This window comes from Lytechinus variegatus, chromosome 1 (genome assembly GCF_018143015.1).
Source record: "Lytechinus variegatus isolate NC3 chromosome 1, Lvar_3.0, whole genome shotgun sequence".
Classification (NCBI taxonomy): Eukaryota; Metazoa; Echinodermata; class Echinoidea; order Temnopleuroida; family Toxopneustidae; genus Lytechinus; species Lytechinus variegatus.
This window is the reverse complement of record NC_054740.1, coordinates 94417177-94435691: the sequence shown is the minus strand read 5'-3', so window position 1 is coordinate 94435691 and position 18515 is coordinate 94417177. Positions and strand designations below refer to the sequence as shown.

The window sequence follows — 18515 nt, the reverse complement described above, 5'->3', positions numbered from 1 at the left end:
ACCATTGCACTTATGCCTTTTTACTATTTGTATACTATTTAATTGTCTAAGCAAAATAAACCAGTTGATCATCTGAATAGGTTTGAGTGACCTGGACTTAATCTTCATTGTACTTTATTATTTTTAATCAAATAGAGCTGTTATACAAAAATATTACAGGTATTACAGTGACAACAATGACGGTGAAAGAAAATATTTCTATAACATACGTAACCCAAACAGAAAAGTGAACTCTGACCAAAAATTTTATTATTTCCCAAAATAATATTCCTTATAACAAACCTGGGTCTCCATTGGTATATCAATTAAATGATTTGTCCTGGTGTGTGTTTCATAAACCTGTTCGTAAGTTAACAGCAACTTTAAGAATGACTGGTGATCCTTTCTTGTGGTAAATGGTATACACCAAAATGTTCATTGGCGGCAATGATTTAGCGCGTAAGAACGCTTCACCAGTCGTTCTTAAATTCGCTCTTAACTTACGAACAGCTTCATGAAGCGGCAACCTGGCCTTTATAAAATGCTTTTATAAACTCAGGATAGTCTTATATCGATGATTATCAGCCTCTTCTCAAAGCTACATGAAAAGAACAATTTCAGTAACAGAGTACAAGGTTATTCTTGGACACTTCTACTACACAAATACCATTGTATTCACAGCAAAAAATAGTCTTTCAAATTGAATTTCATACTAGTACTAACAATGCCTATTAAATAAAATATCTGTTTACCTTTAAACAATTTAAGACATTTTTTATTTCTTAGAAAAAGCGCCAAATAGCATAATGTTGGAGACAAAACTGATCAAAATCCATCAAAATTTGTAAATCTGTACACACTACACAGCACTCAAACCTAAAATCTAAATAATCTACAGTATTGTGTGTAAAAGCATTGTTCTGTTAGTTGGACTTGATTTTACAAATGAGATGTGCTAGATATACATGTAACAATAAGGTATGTTATGATCAGATGTTGATTATACACTTTCTTCTTTAAAAAAAAATTATTTAAAAAATGTAGATAGTACTTGTATGAAAAATAATCTTATGTATCGTAAAATAAATTTCAACACTTCAATGAATCATATGAGAGGTGCCAAGTTCAATATGAACTATTATTTATATTAAAAAAATATAGATGAAAATCAAAAAAATGACTACAAGTAAAATTCAACACACACAAAAAATCATCATTGTACACTAAAAGGTGAACAGAAATGAATAGAAATAATTTATGAAGAGAGGTTGAAATTGATTAAAGAGTTTAAGTGGTGAAATCTGATCAAAGGCCAAGTACCTGCTTATCTAGTTTATAGAAATAGAAAAAAAAACATTTCAGTTGTACTTGTATTTTATTGAGCTTGCATCTCACACTGTATAAATCACAAGCTTTAACCCTATCTAGGCCGGGGGGGGGGGGGCCTCGGAGGCCCCCCCCCTCAACGAATCGCGCGATATTTTCGCCGTGCGAAATTTTTTGACCGCGCCGCTCGCTGAGTTTTTACTTTCAAGTCTTGCGCAACTTTTGAGACCAATTTTGCGTCACCCGGGTACGTGGTTCCGAAATTACGCAACATTATGTAAGTGCATGTCAGACCGAAAATTGCTCAAAAACGTGATTTCGTGTACAAAGTCAATGCAAATTGTGTTTTCAACCAAATTTCATAAATGTATGATTATTTTTAGTTTTGCTAGTCTAAATGTATTCATTTTATGCTTTTTATGATCACAGAAGAGTCCCCAACAAATTTCATTGAAAAAAACAATGAAAAACAAAAGGTCAAAAAAAAAGAAATACATAAAAAATTGCAAAAAACAATATAATACATAAGAAAATGATTTGATATCACATTTTTTTTCATGTACTCTTGCTTAGGACACCACAAAGAGTTTCTATACCAAAAATTAGTACATTTGGAGCTTTATTTAGGGAGTTAGAGGAAAAAGTATGATTTCGCATACTAATTACGCATATATTAGCATAATCACTTAATAGCAATTCGCATGAAATAAATTACTATACAATCTTGTAGATTATGTCCCAGGCAACCCGTGTGCCAATTTTCGGCGCGATCGCGCGGTCGACGGCCGAGATCTTAGGGGGGGCCTGGGAGGCCCCCCCCGGCCATAGGAACTCCCAAAATACCCCGGCCTAGATAGGGTTAACAATACAGCCTCTGCCATTTTGTGTTTTTAACTTTATCACTAGCCTTTATTACTTACTTCACATGGTAATGAGTTCATAGTGGTAGCAAGTATTATTAGCAACAATGGGGACAGTTAAATTGTGATACAACCAATCATACAAAAAAAACTTAATGGATACACCCACTTCCAATATCTTTGTGTATGTTGAGGTAGTAACAACCAAGCTTCCAATGGTGAAAACATAAAAAGTGCACTTTGTGGTAATACATATTCAAATATGTACATGCAAGACAAAAAAATTGACAACATTCAAACCAACAATGTAATTACACATTGACAACCTATTAAAGTGGTAAGATGGTAAAAGGGTAGAGTATGATATTCTTGTCCCTTTATCAATTCAAAATAAATTGTCTGTCAACCAGCTTAATACAGGTAGTCGATGTAAAAAGGGCCTTTTGGATGTCAATTTAACCAAAAGCATGTACTTAACGATTCCACATGCTGCTACAATTTGACTAATATGCACTGCACCTTCCCATCATGCAATGCGTAGGCGGCCTGAGACTTGACCTGAAATTCAAGACAGCTGGGATCCCTTGAATAAGCGAGTCACAGCCGGTGCTTAGCCCCTGCCCCCCCCCCATGTGTATACCAGGGGGGGGGGGCAAACCTACTTTTCATGGAAATATTTACAGACTTTCTCTTCTTCTTTAAAAGAAGATAGAAAGAAATATTGTATACTATGTATAATGCATTAGCTGTCTGTATCATAATTCCACACACAGTTAACTTCGGAACAAAACAAATAAAATTCGGTAAATATAAACAGTGCTGATGCACAGAAACAAATTCAAGTGTAATTTCAATTTCAAATGTAAAAATATACACACATATCTTGGAGCTGTCTGGTATGTCCTTTTGTAAAGAACAACATATATTTACAGTTTAACTGCAAAAGAATACAAAGCATTTACCAAAACTGCACATCAATTTTGTTTTTACTTCACAAGATATTCTATCTCATCGGAATCCATGACCATGATGCTCATACTCCCTTCTATCCTTCCCTCTACCTCTCATCCCCCCCTTCCCTCCTTCCCACTCTAGCACTCTCTCTCTCTCACTCCTTGTAGCATGGAAGCTTATTTTCTTTACTATTATCTTTATAATAGTGATGACTTGACTTTGCACTCACTGCACAATGACATATATACAAGAACATGATATAAAAACCAAACATATATGCATGTATCATGAAATTCAAAATTTTCTACAAATCCTTTTTGACCTCTTCCACTCCGCCCCTACTTTGACCCGTAACTATGGAGGAGGATGAATCCTTGGCACCATTCACTTTGTTGTCGTCATTTATCTTGGTGGTTAACCTTTTACGAGCAGGTAGGACTAGGAGGGTGATTATAGCTACGATGTGAAGCCACCAGTAAATGGAACTGAACAAAGAGAACAAATAGATACCTTTCAGGCAAAACAGTTACATGCTTACAGAGAGCCCACTTTCATTATATAGGCATATCAAAAATTTGAAGATTGAAATTAGACAATGAGACAAGAATGTGAAATATATCAAACAAAAGATCAGGGAACATACATGTACAATAGGTCATATTCAACCAAATAGTAAGTTAAATTGAGAGAAAAGATAAATACCAATCATTCATAACCCTGATAATTTTATCAACAATAGTTATTACATTTTTAATTTGCACTTAATTTCAATAGTAAGACAGTAAAATGCACAAATAATATGTTATGCAAATGAGTTGATGTCACAAACTCACTAATATTTAATACCATTTATTTTGTACATTGTCAATTTTCAAAATAGATTTGATTAAAAAAGTTCTTTATTGAACCATAATCAAATTATGATGATAGAAACTCCACATGTTCAAGATGGAATCAACTCAAATACTGTATAAAGTCATTCATCCCTCAGTTGTGCATACCTGTACCACCCATATTGTACATATAATTGGGGGTTAACCCTAAATACTACAAATTTCTTTGTGTACTTCTAATTTTTGCCCTTGTTAATTTTTTTTCTATCAATTTTGATCAGAAGAAAACTATTTTCTGTTCTGAACATATTTCCATAAAATCATAGATACTTACTTAAAGAATTTGATAGACAGATCAAGCCTTAGGTAGGTGAAAGGTGTGATGATGTAGGCTAAAGTAACATAAGTTGTTGCCCAAGTTAAGACATCGTAAAAAGCACTACTCTGGTATGACCCCTGGAAAAGAGGCCTGACATTTGCCCGAACCTGAAATAGTGACAAAAAGAAGCAAAAAAAAAGAAGACATCATTAAATTAAACTTGAGAAAAGCCATATAATATATTTTGTTTTTTAAGAGACAACACTCACTTCATAGGGATGTGGATAATTTCAGCGAAATATTAATAAATGGATATTATGCACAAAAACAGGTTATATCAAAGTGAAAAAAACTTTTTTAGCTTTTTAGAAGCCATTAACATGAGATGACCTGATAGAAATGTTACCTTTTTAGAAGCCATTAACATGAGATGACCTGATAGAAATGTTACCTTTTTAGAAGCCATCAACATGAGATGACATGATAGAAATGTTACCTTTTTAGAAGCCATTAACATGAGATGACCTGATAGAAATTTTACCTTTTTAGAAGCCATTAACATGAGATGACCTGATAGAAATGTTACCTTTTTAGAAGCCATCAACATGAGATGACCGGATAGAAATGTTACCTTTTTAGAAGCCATTAACATGAAATGACCTGATGGAAATGTTACCTTTTTAGAAGCCATGAACATGAGATGACCTGATAGAAATGTTACCTTTTTAGAAGCCATCAACATGAGATGACCGGATAGAAATGTTACCTTCTTAGAAGCCATTAACAAGAGATGACCTGATAGAAATGTTACCTTCTTAGAAGCCATTAACAAGAGATGACCTGATAGAAATGTTACCTTTTTAGAAGCCATTAACAAGAGATGACCTGATAGAAATGTTACCTTCTTAGAAGCCATTAACAAGAGATGACCTGATAGAAATGTTACCTTTTTAGAAGCCATTAACAAGAGATGACCTGATAGAAATGTTACCTTTTTAGAAGCCATTAACAAGAGATGACCTGATAGAAATGTTACAAATAATCCAGGGAAGAAACCATGCCAGATTGATGAGAGCAAGAAGGTCACAAGGGCAGGTTGAAAAGTCACTCTATCGTAGCAGGTGTATCGTAACCAAACAAGGGTGCTTCGGTTCCAACTATCCAACAACACTTTCAGGCTCGTAGGAAACTACAGCGAAAATGGAAAAGGTGAATAAATCGATTATCAACATAAGAATATATGGGACTGTCAGGGTAAATGATCATTGCAATATTTCATCAATAGACTTTAATATTTCTCCACACCAGGCGGGGGTTTCATAAAGCTGTTCACTATAAAGATAAGCCTAACTTCACGAAAGATTGAAACATGTTCTTACTATCTTAGGTCATAAATCCATTATACAGGGATATCACATAGTACGAGAAAGGATCACCAGTTGTGCGTAAAACAGCTTTATCATACATCCACCTGGGTTTGATTATATGTTATTTTATTTTACCAGGCTATTAAGTTTTTAAAATTATTATACTATTCATCATTTGGTGGATTTTCATCAAACCTTCATCAACAATTTTTAACTTATCTGCTTATATCACATCTAATTTTACATCTAAATTTTCCAGAGTGGACCTACTTTTTTAGGTCAACAGTGTCGGGGGGGGGGGGGGGGGGGGTGGTTGATACATAAATCAACTGTTACATCTTCCAAATAAGGGGCATGATTATTAACCCTAATAAGACTGGGGGGCTGAATAGCCCCCCCCCTCAGCATTTTTGCCACAAACCCACAGCACAATTTTTTTCTACTGCACCACTTACTGAATTTTCATTTTCAAGTCTCAAGCAATTTTGAGACCTAATTAGCCACCCCTAGGTACGCGGTTACAACATTATGCAATATGCAGACCAAAAATTGGTCAAAAATGTGAATTAGTGTACAAATCCAATGCAAATAGTGTTTTTACCCCAAATTCATAAATGTATTATTATTTGTCCTTTACTGATTAAACTCAATTAATTTCAAGTTGTTATGGTCAGAATAAGGTCCTTGACGATTTTCATCAAATTCTAAGAAACAACAAATCGAAAAAACAAAGAAATAACCAAGAAATTTCCAAAACGATAAAATACATGTAAAAATAATTGTGATATTGAATTTTTTTAAAGAACATTTGATCAGAATCCTATAAAGATTTTGTGAATAATAATAGGCATTTTAGAGAAAAATTGTGATTTTATGAGTAAATTTGCATGATTGATTAGAAATGAGAATTTTTTAAGAGTTTGATTTTACTATTTTGTAGATTATGCCAAGGGTAATGCGGGAGCCAATTTTATAGTGATCGCACAAGAACATAAGGGGCTGAATCAGCGCCCACCCCCCACCAGTCTCCTTAGGAATTGGAATAGCCCAGTCTTTTTAGGGTTAAAGCTAAACTAATGGAGTTACAGCAATAATTATTTCATGAGTCTTTAAAATCAAGGTTAATTGTCATCATATCTTTGTAAGTTTAAATACACAAAATTTTGTGAAATCATGAAACTTCAGCTGAAAAATTATCACTTGTGATGCTTACACAGATATACCCATGTGGGACATTACTTGGTAAGGACTATACACCTGACTGAGATGCCATGCTTAATTTGCTTAATCAGCAATTTCATATTTTCTACCAAATTAATCAGACACTTATTTTTCTTTTCAATATAAAAGCAACTATGACATCAATAAATTGTGGTTTCTTTGAACTCATTTTGAGGATTATTAAATTATAATGCATGTTTGAAATCATACTCTAATACTCACTTCAAAGTTCCATACATTAACATTAGAGGCAGCATCCCATTTTGGATTTCCTTTGTCATCATAACCATTGAACCCCATACCGGCAGCATTATGAATAGCATCAGCTGAGAAAAATCAATGACAACAATCATCATTACATTTAGAAATAGATTGGTTTGAATATTGAATGCCTAAAAGCAAACAACTAAAGGAGGAAGATGGTGTATAGGGTGTTCAGAACTTCAGAGTCCCTGACTATCTGTCTAAAATTCCAAACCAGAAATATCTTTGAGTCACAAACTGCCAGGTCACTGGTTCAAATCCTGCTGATTCCATACATTTAAAATGGTTTACATTTATCCTATTATCAATAAACACCTTCATTAATACACAATTTCATCATTCTATAGGCTTTGTGCTGATTTGAAACGAGAAACTTACCCCACACCCATCCAAAGAAGTACCTGGATTTGGCAAATTCTACTGAAATCATCATATAGAACATCTTATACCAGAATGAACTATTTGCCAAGTGATCATTATCTGAAAAAGAAAAGAAAAAATGAGATGGATACAAGACTGCTCAGTCAACATATGGCTACGTCATATCCAGATTTTTTATTTTAAAAAACCTTCTTGATCAAATCAGATAGTTACTTTTTATCAATTACATCAATAACACAAGATGAATTCTAATTAATCTATTGGATAGATTGGAAATTGTGTCCATCAGCCACTCAATCTACAACTGTTGTGATAGTGATCCCAAAATCATACCAAGTTAGCTTCACTGTAATATGCATACATGACCCCCAAGTTCATATTTAAAATGAAATCCATATAATGGTTATTCACAAGATCAATTTGTTCATGTATAAATTACCTTATATTAAACTTTTATTTCAACTCTGAAAGTTATCAGATCATTGTCACTATTACATGCACAAATGATCAGCCAACTTTGAAGTTGATCCCTCACAATCTATAAGTGAATGTGTAGATAAGGACTAGCAAATGTCATCTAAATTTCTAACATGAGAAAAACTTTTATTCACATCTGTATTATCATACTTCTAACTTGCAAGAGAGATATTGTTTGCTAGCTTTTGGTATGTAAAACTGATAATAAAACCTCTCACACTGTATTATTCACAATATCTTTGAACATACTGCATTATAACGCAAGACTCACCAACATTGGCCATTATTGGGTACTTGGGTACTAGAAACAGCAATACCACCGCACAAAATATTGTGAAGATCAATTTCTTCATTATTGCCACCTGGAAAAAATGATAAAAGAGTACAAAATGTGGAAATTAGAAAAGTAGAAAAATTCACAGTCACAATATCAAATTCAATCAAATCGGAATAAAAACATTGTTATGTAAAAGCTTAAAAATGAGACCTGGTTATGTCATGATTATGAGTAGATCATGGCAAACGGCAAGGGCATTATGAAAATTCAACATATACCGTATTCAGCTGTGTGATGGGTTGCAATCTATGGACAGCTAATGTTAGTGTAGGTGTCAAGATGACAGAAACTAACAGGAATACTCCATTGGCAGACCAAAGATACTACATGTAGGAGTAAGGCGGGTCAGCATGATCTGTCTCGGCGCCCCCATCCTTCATCTGAAAATATTGCTCTAGTCACTGCCAATGTATAGTGGAGCTCTACAACCAATATACGTGTAGAAAATGTACGACCTACTGCTACAACATCTACTTAGCTTCCCGAAGTGCATCTATTTCCCAATTACCACTACAGCAACAATCGCCAACACATGTTTCATAAGCGAGTCTTGCAAGTAAACTTTAACATTTGTGACAAGTGGACAACTGACAGACTGGTGCCATTTGTATCTTTTTGGCTCGCCTTAACCTCTGGTGGGCGAGACAAAAAACAGTCAAGAAAATATCAGTTTCAGGGAATAACTTTGCATACCAAATTTGATTAGCATTTCTGCGGGTCATAAAGAGAAAAGATCTGCTACGGAAAAGACTTTTTGAGCAAACTGCGATGCAATACAAGGAAAATTATTTCCCTAGAATGACCTTAGCGAATGAAATAAAGGTAGATACTTACAGCAGCAGATGGTTCCCGGTAAATAATAACTGTCTTCCCGTCTGAATTGACCTGTGTAACTTTATGTTTGGTACCATGTATAAAGACACTGTAGTCGGCATAGTATACGATAGGACCAACAAGTAAACCTTGAGGGTAGAACATAAAACTCATGTACTCTAGTATACTTGGTATACTCCTATAAGAAACAAAGAGGAAAACATAACTATGTCTTATTATTCTATAAAATTTAACCCATTTTATCTTCTTCTTCTTCTCCCCCCTCCCTTCTCCTTTCCCCTCTCCCTTCTTCTTTTCTCATTCCCTTCTCATTTTCCTTCTCCTCACCCTCCTCTTCCTTCTTCATTTTTTTTCCAGTTCTCCTACTTGTTTTCTTTTTCTTTCATTCTTTAATTTTTACTCCTTATTTTCCCCACCATATTCTTCTCTTGAAGATGGTCTCCTCCCTTCTCTTCTTCTTCTCCCCTCCCCTTCCTCTTCATATCCTTCTTTTTTTCTTTACACTCCTTCTATTTTCTACGATCATCACCATCATCATTTTACTAATACATGCAGCTATCTTTTGAGGCACTATGATCATTATCATTTTTTCAACAATATAATCATTATACATGTATTATCATTTGCACAAAAATAAAACCAAACAAAACAAAATAATACAATTTTTGTCATTTACATTACCCTTTCAACCATTTTCTTCTTTACCTTGGGTATTCCTAACAGAATGATCATTGTGATCATCATGGTTTTGATATTTATTAAATATGATTAATTGTTATGGTTATTATATCATTAGCGTACTTATCAATAATGTTATCATCTTTCTATTAATGTTATCATATAACTGAAACCAAATATGTGCTTGAAGTTTTTATTCCATTACCTGACAACCATTTTCTTCTGCATGGCATTCATGTCTGACTCTTTTCTTGATATACCTGTGTCATGGATGGTACAAATACTCAAAATAATTGAATGGAAAATTATGACATTAAATCTAGCGTGCAAATACCACTGATTGCATAATCAAAAACATTTTTAAAAGCTTACTTGCACAAATTAAGCAACTGGATGAAGGGAGAAAGATGATCATTCTTGATATAGTGTATATTACTTGTATGAATCGCACATCACAACTTAATCAGCAAAATTTTTACACTGAAAAATAGAATATATTATCATGTAATATCATTTGTCTCCTCTAGATTCAATGGCCCGTATTCTGAAGTTAGGTTTAACTTAGACCATGGTCTAATTCTGTGCTGAAATTATGGGATGCCAAAAGTGTCGAAATTTTTATTTAGTTACAAGTATGTTTTTTACGTTAACTGTGCTCTTTCCTGATTCATCGATGGTGAAGACAAACATCTTATTATACTTCCTAGGCAATTATATATATCTCTTCTGTAAGTGATTTATGTAACAATTAGCAATCCATACTTAAACCACAAGTTTAAACCTGAGTTTAAGTTAAAGCCGACTTCAGAATACAGGCCAATATGTTTATTACTTTCCATTTTGCCATAGTAACATTCGTAATTCCGAAGGTTCATTATTCCGAAGGTTCGTATTTCCAAAGGTTCATAATTCCGAAGGTTCATAAGTCCGAAAACGAAATGAGGTTCGTAATTCCGAAGGTTCGTTAGTCCGAAAAAAAAGTGAGGTTCGTTAATCCAACAATGAAATAAGGTTCGTAATTCCGAAGGGTTTGTTAGTCTGAAAATGTAATGATTAACGAACCTTATTTCATTTTCAGATTAACGAACCCTTCGGAATTACGAACCTTATTTCGTTTTCGGACTAAGGAACCTTCGGAACATCGAACCTTATTTCATTTTCGGATTATCGAACTTTCGCAATAACGCCACAAATGTTCGGATTAACGAACCCTTTTACGTTTTTCGGATTAACGAACATCGAGGTATAGGCAATTTACGTGTTTCGGAATTACAAACCTTCAGAATGAAGAACCTTTGGAATTACGAAGTGTAACCAGTAATTGTACTATGTATGGTAATGAAGAAGTGAACTCTTACCATCATGTACAGACCAAGCAAGGCATCCTACTTTCTCTGTCAAAACCATTAGAGGTCTGATATGGTAAGAAATTCAAATAATAATAAATCAATCAATGTAAATGATTTGAAGTGACACAAAGACTCCTGAACTACATGCTTCAATTGACCCTCAAATTTCAGAAACAAAAGCATAACAGCATATTCTGGTTGAATTTGAATGCACTTTGTGCAATCATTATAGTGCAAATAGTCTTAATACCTCACTCTACTGTAGTGTCCTAGAAAATCTATTATCCTAACTTAAATCATGAGACAAATTGAAGCAAAAAAGTCAATTTGGCCAACAGTATTCGAATTACCAAGGAGAAAAATTACATTTCGTGGCAGTTCATTTCATGCTCTTTATAACATCAAATAGTGTGAATGTGATTATAAATTATAAAACATCCCTAATTCTTGTGTTTATATAGATTTATAGGATACAGTATATCCCAAAATCTTAGTGATATTTTATCCTTGACAAAGAAAATTGACAAAAACAAATTAATCAATACAATCACGTCTTTTGGATGAAATGAGTGTTAAGGTCTTCTAAAGAAAATGTTATTAAAAATTTATGAAAATGCATGCATGTTCAAAACTTCTATCCTGTACTAATATACTGAAAGCGTTAGGCATGTCATTTGTCATTCTTAACCCAGGCGTAGTTTAGAATGTATGCATTGGCTTTATTCAACTCTAATGGGAGCCAACCCAAATGGAAAGTTGTTTTCAAGAAAAGAAAAGAAAATATTAAAGTTATGTAGCTTACCCAACAATATCAAAGTTATTGACACCTTTACCAATGATCATAAACCATATGTGAATTCCTGATAGGTATAGAATAGCAAAACCAGAAGCATAGTACTGCATGATGTGAGGACTCATCAAGTTCATAATCAGGTAACCAACTGTAGATACCAGTAACAGGTGTAAGATCTCCCTGGTAGATACAACAAAATCATGGAATTACATTTTATTTTTAAATGCACTCTCTCCCATTAGGGGTGGCACCTCTCAGATGATCATCAACTTTTCTTTCTAAATTATTTTCAACCTTTGACTTGTAACTCTGTAACACAATTATTTTAGAATAAAGAAAAAAAAATGATGTTACATTAAGGTCCCTCTCCCAGTCTAAACACCCCCCTCCTTCCCCCTGGTCCAAACTATCGAGAAACCAATCTCACTCTGTTAAAGAGAATTTGACTTCTCTTCTCTTCAAAACATAATAGAGATGTTTGTAGCATAATTACAAAAAAAATTAGGAGGAAAGCCCCTATTGCCTTCCTAGAGTGTACCCTTATCCCTATCCCCCCTACCCTACTAAATTCCAGACTTGTTATTTCTGCCATTAACTGGTGGTTGAATGTGTTTGATCTGACAGCCATATCATTTCTATATGGACTCATTGACTTTTACATAATGGCATTGAGAGGGAATGACAAAATCAAAAGAATGTGGTTTCTAATATTCTTACAATGAACTTACAGGTGGAACACCTCTGGCAGTCTCGCCTGCATTAAGCGGTTTGATATAGCAACAGTGCCGACTTTGAAAACAGCTATTGAATAATTATTCACAAAAGAAAATATTCACATGATAATACAATACTATGTCTATTGACCCAAAATGGCCTTTGACCACGATCATGTGACCTAAGACGTGAGCAATTGATTATCCTTACCTGTTTCAGGAACAACATGTAGATCCATTTTCTAATTTATGATAATTCCAAACACCCCCAACATTACCAAAGTTCGTTTACCCTAAATGACCTTTGACCTTGGTCATGTGATCTGAAATTCACACAGGATCCCCAGGGATACTTGATTGCTCTTATGTCCAAGTTTCATGAACTAGATCCATATTTCAAAGTTATGATGCCAATTCCACAAATACCCCCAACATGGCTAAAGTTCATTGACCCTAAGTGACCTTCGACCTTAGTCATGCAGCCTGAAATTCAGGCAGGATGTTCATTAATACTTATTACCCTTATCTCTTAAGTTTCATGAACCAGGTCCATATACTTTCTAAGTTAAAAAAAAACAAAAAACTTAAGCATGGTTAAGATTTGAGTGTTAACGATGCCGCCACCATCGGAAAAGCGGTGCCTGTAGTCTCGCTCTGCTATGCAGGCGTGACAAAAACAGCAAGCTTTAAGTCTGTTGACTAGTTGTCATTATTATTTCTTACCATCCTATAGCCTGCACTGCCAAAAGTAGACCAAACACAGCAAATACAGCATGGCGAGTGGTTGGTGAAGCCTTAGATGGTCCACAGTAGGCACGGAAAACAAACGAAAAGACCGTCGTCAGACACTGGCACATCACAAAATTGGCCTGGAATGGATGATAAAAATAAACCAACATTGATGAGAGTAATTGAAGGAAGAGATATCAGAGTGATTACAAACAGGATATTGATAGAAATCTTTGAGGGCCTCACACAAATAAGACCAAATGTTTCTGTTTCTATTTTCAGTACATTTATGGTCTTTTATTGAGGTAAGGTAAGCTCTTACTCCTTGGAGATTTGTATGCATTTACCTTGCACCCTTGTGACAGCATTCAAGACTGAATTAAATACAAACAAAGGTATCTATAGAAGCTATAAAACATTCTTGATTCATCTCATCTTGACTCGTCATATCAAACATCAAAGCTCTGTGAAAACTATTTGCTTCCTTGATTCATTAAAATACATAACTAGGTTTCCAGGATTCTCTGGAAGTTTGATGATTTTCTTTCCCCTAAAATCTGCCGATTCTTCCATGTTTTTCAATGATTGTTGCACTGTTTGACCTGGATAAGACACTAACTGGCCCTATATCATTAACTGACCTTGCATGAGTAATGTTGATGACATATACCCACTCTACTTTACACAATCAGTTGACCAAATCTGAGATAAAATAATACATGTAAATCATAAAGGAAATATGAAAAAGAATCATATATATGTTTCACCAATATCTCATATCAATATAAAATGAGATGTGTTTTCAATCAACATTCACAACTTTCCCACAAAGGAGCTCCATTAAAACATTGTTGGCGCTTTGACGGAGCTACTTGAGTTATCATACTTGCTTTATAAATAAGCTATTTTCCAGAGGACCACCTTTTATAAGAAATTCAAGAAAATTGTTAGTTAAATTCGTTGTTTCACATGATGTACATGTAGGCCTACATCTTTTTAAAGTTTTAACGTTCATTGCATTTTTAAACGTGAAGCATATAAGTGCCTCTCAAGTCCTGTCTCTATTTAAAGGGGAAGTTTACTTGGTCAATAATTTTGTTTTCATAAAAGCAGAAAAATTAGAGAAAAGTGAATATTTTATGAAAATCCATCAAATACATGTAATAAGAGTTATGAAATTTAAAAAAAATTTTGATTTGTGATGGCATATGCTAGCAGCTAGACAGCTCCCCCATATATCATATATATTGTAATAAAAATTCAATTTTTACTAGAATATGAAAAATATAAAAAAAAAATTTCCTTATACTCATAGATGGATGTATCTAATATATTTCAATGCCAGAAATGAAATCGCTTTAATTTTTTTCCTTGAAAATTACATTTTTATAAATTGATATCAAATGGAGTACCGGTATTAAGGAGGAGCTGCAGCAGCTCATCTGTCCTCTGACGTCACAAAATCATGGACCTACTATAACAGAATATTCAACAAGCAAATTTTATAACCACCACCTGTTTTTAGCAATAAAAATTGCTGCCACACAGATAACTTTCTCTTTACTCTGTTTTTGTAACCTTGCCCATGGCGCGTGTTTATACAACGTTCTTTTGAACCAGCTGATCGTCACCGAAAAATCACCGGCCCTCTTTCGGCCACAGACAATCATTGCTCCAGCTCTGAGTGTTTTGTTCACAGGAAAACCCCTGCTTCATGTTACCTTCAATGCAATGTGCTCCAGTTTTCAGTGCATGATATTACGCTACTAATATCGAGTGACCGTCAATGATCACAAAAAATTAATTTAAATTTCGTCAATCCTGTGAAACTTTATGCCATATCTATATCACCTTTTGAGCAAAGGTAAGCGTGACTTTCTAGGTAAGAGTCTTTCAAAATGAGGGATTGTTAACGACTTTCCATACATCTTTCTGACGAATTTTCGCTGCATTTTGTTGTAAATATTCTGATCTTCACAGTGAAAGCAATGCATTCTGTGACCGGTTGCGAGCGATGTACGTAAAAATATGTAAATGCAAGGCTGATTTCTTGTTTCTCAAATCATTTTGACAGCGCTAGTGTTCGCTGCTGTGTGTATTGCTTTGGGAAGTGAATGAGCAACATCACATTGTGTGGGAGCATCACACAATTGATTTCTGCTGCCTGTCAGTGACAGCCTGTTTTACGGCCTGCTTGATGAGCGTCAGCTGTTTCGCTCTGTTTAGAAAATGATTAGCGGCGACCATCATTGGCCCAAAGGAGGGGATTCGTTGAATCAGAGCTGCCAACCTGAAAAGGAACATTTCAGTATTTTGGAAGTAGAAAATCAGTATTTCAGTGAGGAAATCAGTATTTTCCAAAAATACCATAGGACCACACATACAACTGGAACTTTAGAAATCAGTATTTTACATGAAACTATCAGTATTCTTCTCACTTTTCAGTACTAAATACTGAAAATCAGTACTACTTGGCAGCTCTGTTGAATGTCCTGTTGTAGTAGGTCCATGATTGTCTTGACAGATTTTCATCAAACCTTTACTGATATTTTCTCCAATTTATCTGCTTTTACATGTATTAAACCAACTTGTTGTCAGTGTCAGTGTTGTTAGTGAGTTTGAATTGATACTTTCTTCTTGGTTAAGGATCTTTAGAATATTTACCATAAATTAGTGAAAGATGTTTTTGGCCTTATCCTGAATTAAGTCACCTCTCTTCTCATGTGCGTCAGTGTGTGTGCACTTGTCGTGTACAAAGTCAATGGGAAAGGAAAGAAGTCACCGCCGCTTACGAAATAAATGGTAGTGAATGGAGTGGTAACTTAATCAGGATAATGCCATGTGTTCAAATGTTAAATTGGGGCAATAGTTTTTATAGTTAGTAAACGACGTGCGTAGCTTTAGGTCCCCCCTCGCCTTGAGGACTCCATGATGATATTTTTAAATATTTTGACATATACTTCTTCATCATGGAGCCTTGAACTGCCTCCCATATATGTATAAGAGACACATGTATTACAAAGATGGATTTCCCTAGGACATCCATCTTTGAAGATAGAAATCACGTAAATGTTTGTGATTTTATTTATTTTTACACCTTCATTCGCCTAATGCATATAAAGGTTTCAAAAATTGGTTAATAAAAAGATGAAAAATTGAAGGTTTCTTACCAGACCGATCTCATATAGATCCCTCGATCCGTTTGTCAACAAAGCAAATACAATAGGTCTGACCCTTGAACCACTTCGTTATGACGTACCTTCAATTAGCGATGTAAGCTTACAAAATACTGTTTTGAAGAGCAATTTATGATAAAAATTATTATTTAACAAATACTAATTTTTAATATGTGATTACAAATTATTATATTAGAAAATCTATTACCAGTATATAATTATTTATAATTAGGCCTACATATTAAATTTCAGTATTCTTATAATTATTATTATATAACATTTATAATTATGTATTAAATTTCATTATTTGTTAAATAATAATTTTATATATAAATTGTTCTTCAAAACGGCAACATTGTAAAATCGCGAGACCTAATAAAAAGGTACGTCAAACTCATAACCAAGCGGTTCAAGGTTCAGACCTATGTATTTGCTATGTTGACAAACGGATCGACAGATCTACACGAGATCGGTCTGGTAAGAAACCTTCAATATTTGATCTTTTTATTAACAATTTTTGAAACCTTTATACGTATTAGGCGAATGAAGGTGTAAAAATAAATAAAATCACTAGGCCTAACATTTACGTAATTTCTCAAAGATGGATTTCCTAGGGAAATCCATCTTTGTTTACAATGATGTGTCTCTTATATTAAAGGGGAAGTTCACCCTGACAAAAAGTTTATTGTAAAAATAGCAGAAAAAATAATAAAAAATATTGCCGAAGGTTTGAGAAAAATTCATCAAATAATTAAAAAGTTATTAGAATTTCAATTATTTGATTTGTGACATCACATGCGAGCAGCATTCCTACATAGCGAATGGTAAAAAATCAATGAAATGTCATTTTCTCAGAAAATTGAAAATGGTTTTCACTGTAACTTTTGTATATCAATAGACAAATCATTTCACACCTGATCATGAAAAGAAAACAAAATTAAGTCATCAGGAACCATACAAAATTTGAAATTCATACATTTTATATTACATAACACATGGGGCAGCTGCTCGTTTATGACGTCACAAATCCAAAATTTTGAGCAAGTTATTAAACTTTTTTACTCTTTAACAGATTTTCCTCAAAGTTCAAACCTTCACCAATATTTTTTACTATTTTTTCTGCTATTTTTACAACAAAGTTTTCTTCAGGGTGAACTTCCCCTTTAATATACATACCACTGTATGGGAGGCGGTCCAAGGCTCTATGATGAAGAAGTATATGTAGAAATATTTAAAAATATCGACATCATGTATGTCATGGGGTCCTCAAGGCTAGGTCCCCCCATCATACATGCGAGGCCGAGCTGAGGGCGATTACGGAAGCCGAGCTCCCGGTATCTCGTGATGTTACGTTACGTTGGTCGTTTAGCCACTATTTAGGGCGGCTCCTCACCTCACGATAACGCAATCCAATTTTGTCACAAAATTGATGTAGAAATTCAAACTCCATATTCTTCCGTTTTCAGCGATTCCTTCTTCCTCTTGTCTCCAAGTTAGATGAATGAGTAATGATATTCAAGATATAAATCAAGAACAAGCTTTCCCCATTAATGAGCCCCAATGATCAGCCGATGTGTGCACCGAATCGATTGACCATTTCTTATGAAGCGCTAGATTCCTCTATATGAGGTATTTTTTTAAAATTCATTATAAACTATTTAAACTATTTAGCTCACTTTGAAAATATTAGATTTTATATAAAGCATGAAATATTAAATGATTTAAAAAAAACAACGGTTTCCGTTCACTTTAATGGATAATTGGAAATATTTTAAAGACACATTGATAAGTCTTCACAAGGCACATATGGCGCATCATAATATCGGCATACTGGAGTGGACGTGGGGGTCTGATATTTATACCAAACAATATCTATATGACGTGGGTGCACTATACAGCCTTTTGTTAGTTTCTATGGGGGGGGG

General features: G+C 34.2%; 1 protein-coding gene across 1 annotated transcript; it reads right to left on the bottom strand.

Annotated features, from left to right (window-relative positions):
• Positions 1 to 2096: 2096 nt before the first annotated feature.
• Positions 2097 to 18186, bottom strand: LOC121429140 (lysophospholipid acyltransferase 2-like). The gene is made up of 12 exons (XM_041626067.1): positions 17984 to 18186; positions 13409 to 13554; positions 11982 to 12152; positions 11189 to 11244; positions 10036 to 10090; positions 9153 to 9330; positions 8253 to 8343; positions 7502 to 7603; positions 7082 to 7185; positions 5263 to 5460; positions 4287 to 4438; positions 2097 to 3604 (listed from the first exon to the last, which is right to left on the bottom strand). The coding sequence occupies exons 1-12, from the start codon at positions 18038 to 18040 to the stop codon at positions 3424 to 3426; spliced, it is 1491 nt and encodes a 496-aa protein (XP_041482001.1). The 5' UTR covers positions 18041 to 18186; the 3' UTR covers positions 2097 to 3423.
• Positions 18187 to 18515: the final 329 nt, after the last annotated feature.

Coding starts and splice junctions, on each gene's coding strand:
- LOC121429140 (XM_041626067.1), bottom strand. CDS start 18,040: ATGGAGTTTGAATTTCTACATCAATTTTGTGACAAAATTGGATTGCGT. Junction 8,344..9,152: donor ACCGGGAACCATCTGCTGCT/GTAAGTATCTAC, acceptor CATTTTTTCCAG/GTGGCAATAATGAAGAAATT. Junction 5,461..7,081: donor TTAATGTATGGAACTTTGAA/GTGAGTATTAGA, acceptor TTTTCGCTGTAG/TTTCCTACGAGCCTGAAAGT.